The sequence below is a fragment of the Ornithodoros turicata genome, chromosome 4 (assembly GCF_037126465.1).
Source record: "Ornithodoros turicata isolate Travis chromosome 4, ASM3712646v1, whole genome shotgun sequence".
Taxonomy (NCBI): domain Eukaryota; kingdom Metazoa; phylum Arthropoda; class Arachnida; order Ixodida; family Argasidae; genus Ornithodoros; species Ornithodoros turicata.
The window spans coordinates 76,017,253-76,028,301 of record NC_088204.1 but is presented as its reverse complement, the minus strand read 5'-3'; the positions used below and the strand labels follow the sequence as shown (position 1 = coordinate 76,028,301).

At 45.2% G+C, this 11,049-nt stretch overlaps 2 protein-coding genes across 2 annotated transcripts; one reads left to right on the top strand and one right to left on the bottom strand.

Annotated features, from left to right (window-relative positions):
- Nucleotides 1-1,613: 1,613 nt before the first annotated feature.
- Nucleotides 1,614-3,936, bottom strand: LOC135393496 (nucleolar and spindle-associated protein 1-like). Its single transcript, XM_064623905.1, has 2 exons — nt 3,695-3,936; nt 1,614-3,146 (listed from the first exon to the last, which is right to left on the bottom strand). The coding sequence occupies exons 1-2, from the start codon at nt 3,840-3,842 to the stop codon at nt 2,572-2,574; spliced, it is 723 nt and encodes a 240-aa protein (XP_064479975.1). The 5' UTR covers nt 3,843-3,936; the 3' UTR covers nt 1,614-2,571.
- Nucleotides 3,937-4,144: 208 nt separating this feature from the next.
- Nucleotides 4,145-10,127, top strand: LOC135391902 (glutamate-rich WD repeat-containing protein 1-like). The gene is made up of 6 exons (XM_064622441.1): nt 4,145-4,412; nt 5,211-5,497; nt 6,583-6,793; nt 8,629-8,768; nt 8,849-9,046; nt 9,689-10,127. Exons 1-6 carry the CDS (start codon nt 4,157-4,159, stop codon nt 10,007-10,009), a joined length of 1,413 nt encoding a protein of 470 aa, XP_064478511.1. The 5' UTR covers nt 4,145-4,156; the 3' UTR covers nt 10,010-10,127.
- The last annotated feature ends 922 nt before the right edge of the window (nt 10,128-11,049 follow it).

Sequence of the window (11,049 nt, the reverse complement as noted above, 5' to 3'; positions counted from 1 at the left end):
CATCGCTCAGGTTTGCCTATCATGCAGTTTATCCACCAGCTATCCTGCATCTACGCCATTCTATCTACACCTCCTCCATCTGTGCAACACGGAGCAGACGACATAAATACGGTGCTTGTTGGTGATCTGTTGTCAACATGCTGGTGTATACTGTGAAAACAATTTCGTCGATATAGGCCAGTTCTTACTCCTGCAATCAACGAGGCCACAGCTGCTCAAACTTTATGAAGAGGAGCAGACGTCTATGACAACCAAATTAAGGCATATGCTTTTCCATTCCATTGAGGTTTCGTGTACTTCACAGTGCCCATAAGTAATTTGTCAGCATTTGGTGACTTCCAAGGCTTGTGGAGAATGAAGTTGTCTTTTTAGCAACCGCATCCAGGTTGTCAATACATTTTTCGTGTTTTTGCGGACCTCTGCACATCTGTTCCTCCTCCAATAGATTGCTGGGCTCGTTGAGCTCCCCTAATGTATTGTGCGTTTGTAATGTTGAGAGAAATATATACATAAAATACTCCAAAAATATATATTGATGTCAGTTATGTCATATAAATGTAGATTAATATAAAATGAATCTACGTGAAATGGTGATCCTAGTTTTACAGAATATTGAAGAATAAATGTTATATTACAGCCAAGGGGGTAATAACTGTGCAAAAAATTGGCACTGTAGATACTAAATCTCGTCATGCTGTGACATTACAACAGGCATTTGTTGTCATGCATGGGGGGCCACCAATCAGGTAGCCGTGGGGAGGTCACATGTTTAGGAGAGCCAATGGCTGAGCCTTTTGTTGTGTTTGCACTCGACATGGAAGCGTGTTCAGAGGTGTGTACATAACGAAGACAAACGGAAAAATAATTTTTTGTTCGGTGCTGTGGCATGCGTGATGCACTGAAATATCTATAGTAGAATGGTAACCCTCTTTAAAGGAGTACAGAAGTTCATCCAAAAAAATTTCAGGTTAAGACATCTGATGAAAGTGTGTGTGTCATTATACCAAACAGCACGAAAGGTTTTGATCTGTGCAATTTGTTTCCCAGAAAAAAACTCGCAGAAACATAGCTCCGCGCCTTCACCCTTAACTCGCTACTCCAGCTATAACGAGGATGAGGAGGTATGATGGCACGTCACTGATGACGTTATAAGGAGAACTCGTTCTGGTTCGCCAGTCACTGGGGGTCAGCGCCTTGCCCCTTTGCCGCCGTAAACCTGTTTTGCCAGTTCTCCCAGAGAATTTGGGATAGAAGGAGCGGCCGAAGCATTACCAAACAAGGAGAAAGGCTTTATCAGAACCCCAAACAGCCGAGTAGCAGACAACATTTCTCTAGGCCAATCAGCGAGCATTCTCCTTATAGCGTCAGTGCGAGGTTCCAGGCAGATCACAGGCTGGTACTGCTCTTCACGACTGTTGCGCACGGTTGCTTCTTGTGGCGTATTCTAAATTCAATTTCTGCGATAATTATGACTCTGTGGTGTAAATTACTTCGCATGGTGCATCTTACCAGCCTACTTAACAGTTTTATAGGAAGAAAACTGGGTGTTAAAAATGACTTTTGCAAGGGTGCACTTGCTCATGTTTAGTTCACTGCAAAGGAGAAACCGAATCTGCATACGTAGTTAGTTTTATTTATATTTACAAGACTGGTGTATCAAATCAGTCATACAGCAATCTACAAGTCACAAGCGGGCAAGACTGTTTCAGAAGTACGCTATAATTCCAGACTGCCCCTTCAATGCAGCAACGATGTGCATGTTTTCTTAATGTGCAACAGTGACAGCATTGCTTGCGTAAATTACGTGAAGTGCAAATTCGCCTGGGAGATGGCTTAAGGTAATGCAGGGCTGGTCGGTAGAACAATGTGCACATGTAAAGAACCACAAACATTTGTCTCCAAGATGTGTGTAATCCCTGTGTGCAGTCATTGTGGACCCAACTTGACTTCCAGAAATATGGGAAGCTCAAATAATCTTGTAGGGCCCCAGTACTCATGAACTACATGGTACCCGAACAAAATACACTTGTAACCAGATCTCCTCCTTTTTGTTTGAAGTTAACTAATGCGTTTTGGTAGCAATCTGGTTTAACTTCTTGCAGCACCAGGAAACGAAATGTCCACGTCAGAGCTGCTCTTGACAGCAGGAACTATATCGAAACATTTGTTGTTCCTTCATTTCTGCAACTCCACGTAGGGTTAAAAGAATTGTTGCTGCCACAATAAAGTATGATTTGAGTTCTTATTGCACAAAAGCAACTGAGGTCATTATGTGCCAAAAAAATAAAAACAAATTACTTAAAAAAAAAAGAAGTCACGTACAGTGGTATCAAAGCTAAGACGATGCATGTTATTATGGCGGCAATTTTAGATAAAATTAGGACATCGAAGATATCAGTTAGACACTACCAGAGCCACGCTTACAGTAGTTACGCCGCCCCATAATTAATCCAGGCAGCTTGCCACGTAGCGATCAAAAACAAAGACATTGTCTCTGACCGCTAGCTATAACGCAGTCCTAAAATCTTGCTCAAAGCATAAAACTAAAACCCACTAAAAAGGTAAAATCTTTCACATCTGAATTCCTCGATGGCTGAGCAGCAGGTCGAACCTTCTGTTGGATCGTACTTTGCCCAACACCATCCGGTTTCTCTCCCTCAAGATGGGGACGAAACCCGACGATTCGTCGTTCTCTCGCTGAAGCTTGTGAGGCCCGGGCCGTATGGATTTCGGGGACACTTTTTTCGCGACGGCTCGCTTCGGAATGCGGGACACGAAGGCCGCAGCGCCCCGTTGCTTTCTCGCGACGTAACTGTCGATGGACTCCATCTTGTCGAAGGCCTTCTCGTGAATCCTGGCAAAGTTGGGAGTGGGCCGCGCCTTTACGATGGCTTTCGTTGAGGGCATCCGCGATGGTGTGCAGGGCACTCTTGGGGTGTTCCGAGGTGTTGTTCGTGCCCTGGGCGTCTTTCCGATGCTTTGTTGCTTCTTTGGTGCGGCACGTGGTGTCTCTTGCGGGGGAACGTCGACCGTGGCCTTTTTCGTGTCGTCTGTTGTCTGTGCTGGACCGAGTGACGTGGTGGAGCCCGTTGCTTCACGATCTTGGTTGTTGTCGGAGACGGAAGAGCAGTCGTGCTGCGATTGTGCTGAAATGGCGAAAATATATATATTAAGACAGCCATTTTTTGCTTTCGAGAGCACGTCTTACATATTCGCTGCAATTAGTGTCGGATTCACGCAAACGTTATCGTATTATCTCGCGACTAACATGTTGATTACATGTAACAATATTTACAGTCTGTGTACGATATATCCGAGGATCGAGTTGGGTATTCTTTCGGTAGGCCGAAAAAAACACGCCAAACGTCGATCAAACGATCAACGGATCAAAACATGTTGACGCAAGTCCAAGACATGGGATATGTGTTAACGTGAAACAAAATAGCAAAACTATTGCATAATGTAAAAACCCCGACACTAGGGACCTAAATTTCCGCGTTCGCTGTCTTAATCTGGAAGTTGCAAAGACCATGAAATTATCGAGAGATGCAGCAGCAAATAGATGGAATAGTGTTTGCGCCATGTTATCTCTGCCATTGCCTTGCTCTGGAATGTCGAAAAGTTGGGAGCTTCGTCAAACCCCCGAGGATCGATCTCAAATGTGCACCTCCATCGTCAACTGTCATTTCCTTACCAGTCTTGAACGCTGCCGGGGCGATGGATTTCCTTAACATTTTGATGAGTGCTGCCTTCTTCAGTCGCCCTTTCTTGATGAGTCCGATGTCTTTTGCCAGGTATACGAGGTCGGCATAGCTTTTTTCTTCCAGCACACTTGGATCCATGGTGTTTGAAAAAAGCAAGGCGGAAGCGTCCACGACTACACGCACCTCACGGGCCAACAGACAACAACGGGAGGGGACAACGGTTTGAAATCCCACCGCGTGATGTGATTGGAGAACGCGGTGTCATTAAACGACAACAAAGTAAGTTGTGTGTTTTGAGTCTGTGAGAATTAAAAAATCATTATTTGTCCCTGTATTAAACTCAAATATTGCGAAGATTTTCAAACCAAAAGAAGTTGCTGCGGTATTATCGGTATTATCCAAAAGAATCCGACACAATCCAAAACACGCCATGTGCTTTTTCCGCATCCAGCATGGCGGACGCCGACGACAGCGATGTTGGAAGTTCCATTTCCGACATGGAAGAAGTGGGAGAAAATGAGGCAGAAGATGAGGGAATGTCATCAGAAGGCGACGGTGAAGCTGGAGATGGTGATCATGGTGTTGAGGAAGAGGCGCACGAGAATGTGGAGAGACGTGTTTATGTGCCAGGCACTAATGCCAATGACGAGGATGGGGAGCTTGAGTGTGACGAATCCGCCTACGTTCTTTATCACCAAGTCACTACAGGTACGAAGAGTGACTGTAAAATATTACGTAGCTTAGATTCTCTATATCTGCTTTACAAAATGTTGTATTGCAAGACAGCAAATTTACCTAGAGTTGGTTCATGTAATCACAGCTACTACGTTCCTGGAGCCTGTGTATGTTTGAGACAGTGTTGTGTGAGTTACGCTGCATAGTGCGTCTAACAAAAGTACCCCATATCACCGACTCATGCTTAGGGTTCCAGATTGTTCGCCATTAAGTTCGTCTTGAACAATTCTTGGTACTCATCATTGCAAGACCCCCATCAGCTTTTCAGTGGTATACCACACACCTTCGTTACCGGGACAGCTCATATTTTTTAAATGAAACTACAATAAAAACGAACTCGTTTACGCAAAAAAGTAAAATAAACAACAAAATACAGCAGAAATTAAATCCTAAAGTCCTGTCAAACATATCAAAATTAATTTTTAACGCCAATTTCTTCATGCTTATGCTTATGCTCATGCTTATGTTTCCAGTTTCTTTGCAGTTAAGTACGTCTCGAACAACTCTTGGTACTCATATCATGCATTGCAGGACCCCAGCTGCTTTTCAATGGTTTACCACATATCTTGTGTCGTTACTTCTTTCCAGACCATCTACAATCCTTAGAACTTGATCAGCAACAGAAATACTGACAGGTCCTGAACTTACAAATCTGAAATTTGGCACAGAAACCTGGTGAAATAGCCTTATGTCCACGCTGATCACGTTCTAAGTAGGTAGAAAGAACCCCCAACTTACCACCACTCTCTTTTACCATCCCTCCTTTCGCAGTTGCTCCGTGCCTGAGCTTTGACATCATCCCCGACAACCTTGGCGAGAAGAGGGCAGACAAATTCCCGCTGTCGGCGTACCTGGTGTCGGGAACCCAAGCGGAACGCTCCCACTTGAACCACGTGATTGTTATGAAGATGAGCAACATGAGTCGCAACAAGGCCTCCAAGAAGGCCAACGAGAATGAAGACGACGAAAGTGACAGCAGTGACAGCGAGGATGAAGACGACAAGCCAGAGCTGGACAGCGCCCTAATTCCGCACCAAGGGTGTGTCAACAGGATACGTGTGAGTGCTCGCCAGATATTTATGCGACTTACTTTTCTTTGTTTTTTTCTGTTAAGACGAGTTACAAGCACTAGGCTTCTTCTTTGGGATATAAGTCAAACCACGGGCTTGTTGTTGAACCTCTTCTCAACACCATCTAGATAATGGAGGCCTGCTTATTGTTTTTTCGCTCCCTCGTCATGCGTCGTCTGCTTCAGCCAGTCACTGCAGCCAGTTTTGAACGCAGTCTGCCTGATGGGTGGTCATGATTGGCGGACCCTTAATGACTCTGTCACGTTGTTTTCTGACCAGGCTTTCTTGATCTCGATCTGGATGACGCTGTTCTTCTTCTCGCAAAGCCATTGACATATAGATCACAGCGAAGGGAAGGACATATAACATGACAGAATATTCTGCTGTTTCTTCTTACCTAGGAAGGCACAGGCACTTTATTTCTGGTTTATTTTTTATACGGTTTAGACTTTTTGTGTCGTTATTCTCTCAAAGAAACACGCACGCTGGAAATAATAACATAATAACATTATTATGGATAACATAATATGCAGCAATGTACATGTGAAAGATATAACGTAATTGGAAGCAAATTGGCAAATACTGGTCTTTATGTCAGCGTGCTCGATGAGAAAGAATGTTTTAAACTGTGAATCGCACTGTAGAGATTTTGTTTTCTCCCATTTACATTATATTTTATATTATATATATATATATCCTTATTTATTTATTTTAATTCTGCATTAGTGCCGCGAAGCGAGTGTGGCTGTGATCGGTTACAGATGTGGACAAATAGAGAGAGGACAGAAGGTAGGAGTGGGGGACGGGGGGGGGGGTTAGTATGTGTTTTGGACTGACTTCAGGGAGAACTGTGCTGACGTTTGTCTGGAAAGTCTTTTGGAAGCCATAAGACAGCACAGCGGGAGCCAAGTTTCGAACCCGCGTTACCTCCCAATCTTGGCGTGGAAGGCGATCTTCCTCACCACTACACCACGCGAGCTGGTCATTTTTGTTCAATTACTATTTTCTCGTATTCCTCACGAGTCTTGAACCTGCAGAGGCAAGGTTTCCTACCCCTCTCGTTGTCATTTCAGGTGACAAAGCACCACGACAAAGTGATGGCAGCCACATGGTCCGAGAACAGGAAGGTGTACCTGTGGGACTTGAGCCACCCTCTGAAAGCGGTGGACAATCCCTCCGTGATGTCTTTGTACGTGAGGAATAGCGAAGCTCCAAAGCCGGCTTTCAGCTTTGCGGGGCATTTAACGGAGGGCTACGCCATGGACTGGTCACCCACCAAACCAGGTTTGTTATTTTGGGGAGGTTTTCGGGTTTTACCCGGATCGCACTTTGAGGGATTCGGGTAAAACTTGATTTCTCTGAATTTCCCCAAATCGTTGGCTTTTCGTTGCGCGACCCGGGACCGTGACTGCAGTATTGGGGAGAGGGACGGACTGCTGAGGAGAGGGTAATATGTCACTGGAAGGCATATGTGGCTTCTGGACGTTCTGCGTTCACTGAGTGTGAGTATGTTCGCGTTCGCAGACGTACCACCCGGGGGCCGTAACAATACCCTTGTCACGCGAAGGCTTGTAACAGCGTCACCTCGAGCATAGTTTAATAATTTTAATCTGTAATCTGTAACATTAATCTGTGCTGGAAGTATATGAACAGTCTTGGGAAGATGTACCAGAGATCTAATAATCATGGTTTTATTTACCCACACTGTTGGTGGGAGGCACGCTCCTCATTTTGTTCCTTTATGTTTTTACATATTTATGAATTGTATAACGAGCCCAATCAACCCGACTTCTGCTTGCATCGTAGCATTCCGGAACTTTTGCACCTGAATTCGCCAGAATTGGGTGCTGCTGTCCCCCAATTCCCCCCCTCCCCAAAATTTTTTAAACCCCCGAAAGCTGTATAAACATTCTCAGAAAGGGGGGGCGGGGGGCAAACATGAGTTTTTGTAAACTCCCGTTTAACCGAGTTTCGGTTGAACTTTGGTTGGTTTTCTGTGTATGCAATGATAAAAATATTTTCGATGAGTGAAACTACCCGTTTTGTGTACTTCGGGTAAACAGAACAAAGTTGGAGGTACCAGGGAACCCGGAAGACTACCATTCACATCTCACAACCTCGGAGGAAGTCATAGCCAGTGCAATCCATCAGTCACTCGCACAATGGCAGGCTTAGATCGCGTCCACACATGTCTTCATGAAGTCTGTCAAGAAACAGCAACATAACGCAGTTTTGCTTGCGTCAATGTTGCGGATAGTTCAGGGACATGATCGTGAGAGCAAATAAAAAAAGAAACCGTGAAGTTTGATGTGCCAAAGTCAACTCCGTCTTCATAGCAGGCCGCGCTTCGAACGAGGATTTCGACGATGCCGTATGATACTGACAGGTAATATCGGAAACCTTGATGTGGGAAGAGCAAGCACAGTTTTCCTGGCAGAACATAAAGACAAACCTTGTTGTGGACCATTGGGGTGTGCGTGAAATGTTTTCCAAGAATCAGGCATGCATGCATGCATATTTTGTAAAAAAAAAAAAAAGAAAAAGTAGTAAAATTCGAAGACAACTGCCATTAACTTCTTTTTTTTTCCTTGCTACCCGCGATAGTTGAAAATTGATTATCTCGAAATAAAGTTGCTTTTCATGAAATTTGTGTACTTTGCTTATATGAAACCTCCGATACAGGGTGTCTACCAACCTGGAAAACAGGGAATTGTCAGGGAATTTTGATGTGACTGGAAAAGTCAGGGGATTGTCAGGGAACTTGCCAAAAATGTAGCGAAACTCGTGGAAAATCACAGACAAGCGCCGTCATGATGAGCGCTGAAACCAGAGTGCTGATTAGCGGTTGAGTGGCCAAGCCACAGCATCGTTACCACGAGCAGCAGTTCGCCAATACGACAAGGTCAGAGGCAGAATGATATGTCTTGTAACGGATTTGTATCAGAATGCAGCAGCAGGCACCAGGTTCCCTTTTGTTTTGGTCAGGTTTGAAACAGTCAGTGAAAACCTGGTAAAGTCACGTAATTTGAAGGCTGCAACTTGGTAGACACTGTGATGAAACAATATTTCCATTTCCTCGGAGTTCCGTTTAAGAAGGGGCCGCTGTACCTTGTTGTCAGGTGTCCTTGCTACTGGAGACTGCACCAAGAACATCCACCTGTGGAAACCGCAGGAGAGCACGTGGCATGTGGACCAGCGTGCTTACACGGCACACACTGCATCTGTGGAAGACATCCAGTGGTCACCCAACGAGGCAACGGTCAGTTGCGTCCTCTGTTTTCCTTATTTGGCGTCCTTACCAAATGAATGTGGGGACCAAAACTAGAAACTCGACTTCAGGTGATGGCATCCTGTTCCGTGGACAAGTCGATCCGTATCTGGGACATCCGCGCAGCCCCACACAAGGCCTGCATGCTGACAACGTCCGACGCCCACGAGACCGACGTCAACGTGATCAGCTGGAACAGGACGGAACCTTTCCTGCTGTCAGGAGGGGACGACGGTGCCGTCAAGGTTTGGGATCTCCGTTTGTTCCAGGTACGGTGAAGCACCGTTTCTTTTGACGGCATTTCGGAGTCGGGGTAGTTGGTGAAGACTAAGGGTGAGCGTGAAGGACAGAGATGAATCAGACAAACGGTGCATGAAGTATTTCACAATAGGAACAACCCGGAGTAGTTGGCTATTGTTCATGATGGTGAAATGCGGCAAGCAGAGAGGGACATGGAAAGAAGTAAACAGGACAACTGCAAACTATCTCAACTGAGGTTTAATCATATTAAACAGCTTCTTAAACACAATGTAATGTAGTCAAAGTTATCACTAGTTCATTGAGACCACTTAAACTGTTAGGTACTGACTGTCCCCATCTCGTTCTCCTAGTCTTCCTCTTCACCTCTCGCTTGCACTTTCTTTTTTTCTTTTTCATTTCTATTCCCAGTTCTCTCTCTGTGTAGCAGACGACGCTTCTCCAAACAAGCAGACCAGTTAGCGGGCTGCACCGTGACGAAGTCAAAACGACACTGCCAGCTAGTTGCGGGCATTGCCACTGTTACGCGTGGTCGCGATTTTCAAAACCAAATTCAGCAATGTCTATGCTTCTGTTGAGCGAATCGCTTCGCATGGTTCGTTTTAGGTTTCTGTGCTCCATCAAATCTGATTGATTGATTGATTGATTTTCAGAGTGGTAAACCAGTAGCTGTGTTCAAGCACCACCTGGCTCCCATCACCTCGGTGGAGTGGCACCCGACGGACAGCACCGTGTTCTGCGCTTCGGGGGCGGACGACCAGCTGACGCTGTGGGACCTGGCGGTTGAGAGGGACCGGGACGCTGAAGGGGACGCCGCGGAAGAGCCAGAGGTCAGCCAGCTCCCTCCGCAGCTGCTCTTCATCCACCAGGGACAGAAGGACATCAAGGAGGCGCACTGGCACCGACAGATGCCGGGACTTGTGATCAGTACGGCACACACTGGATTTAACGTGTTTCGGACTATCAGCGTCTGATGCGGCTGCTGGCCTTTTTGGGGAGGAATGTGAGAGAATGGGAAAATCAGTGTTGTTGAAAGAAAGAGTCGTGCTTGTAAAAAAAAAAAGAAAAAAGTTGTCGTCTGTTTCAAAAATGCTCTGCTGCCAAACAAGGTTACTGTAGTTTGTTTGTGCAGTGGTGGTTCGTGTGAGGGGAAAAAATGTTGTCGTCTGCTTCAAAAAAAAACTCTTTGGAGTGATCGGGCATGTCCACAGTGGAATGGGCTGTGGTCTTGCAATAACGCGGGTACTTGAAAACATAAATTCGGGTTTTCAAGGGTTAATTGCTTCATCGACTGCGATATTTAAATAAATATAAGCTGAATCAGTTTCAATAGGTAATACAGTAAACTTCGATCCTGTTAGGAACGTGAAATTTAATCGAATTGTCCGAAGGTGGAGTTAAACAAAAGGCGAAAAAATGTGAACGAGGTCTCTGTCACTGTCATTAGCTGTCAAACAAGGTTACTGTGGTTTGTGCAGTGGTGGTCCATATGAGGGGAAATGATTGAGAGATGTTTCCACGTTGAGGCTCTCCCGGATTACGCTCGATTAATTTCCTGTTGGTTGGCATTGAACTCATCGGATAAGTTAACGAATTTCAAGACGTCCTGAGATACATGAGGTCACAGGTGCGCGTCTTGGGTTGTTCGGTCGTCCCCATGCCCAATATACCGACAAAGGGGAGCAAGTGACGGGGAGGTGGAGGCGAGGAGTTAAGAATTTGTTTGCAACTATACCAAAAATGAGGTGAAAAAGGAAGGTGAAGGGACAGATGGGGAACTTTTACTGTTTATACTTAGATCGTAAAGTTTTCGGGAAATATTTTTTTGTAATCTTGGGGTAGCAATCGGGTAAATAAACATGTGCTCTAAATTTATACGAATTCAGGCAAAAAGAACTTCCGGTATGTTAAACTCGTGGAGAAATTGGGCTCAATTACTCTAACGAACTATACTGGTTTGGTAACTAAACGGTGGTGTAACTGCATCTTCTGCCAAACAAGGTAGTGTGCATTC

Bases quoted from the DNA above. Each gene is read 5' to 3' on its own strand.
- LOC135393496 (XM_064623905.1), bottom strand. From the start codon at position 3,842: ATGGATCCAAGTGTGCTGGAAGAAAAAAGCTATGCCGACCTCGTATAC. The intron at 3,147-3,694 runs GTAAGGAAATGA...TCGCCATTTCAG, and splicing joins CCCGGCAGCGTTCAAGACTG to CACAATCGCAGCACGACTGC.
- LOC135391902 (XM_064622441.1), top strand. From the start codon at position 4,157: ATGGCGGACGCCGACGACAGCGATGTTGGAAGTTCCATTTCCGACATG. The intron at 6,794-8,628 runs GTTTGTTATTTT...CCTTGTTGTCAG, and splicing joins CTGGTCACCCACCAAACCAG to GTGTCCTTGCTACTGGAGAC. The intron at 8,769-8,848 runs GTCAGTTGCGTC...ACTCGACTTCAG, and splicing joins GGTCACCCAACGAGGCAACG to GTGATGGCATCCTGTTCCGT.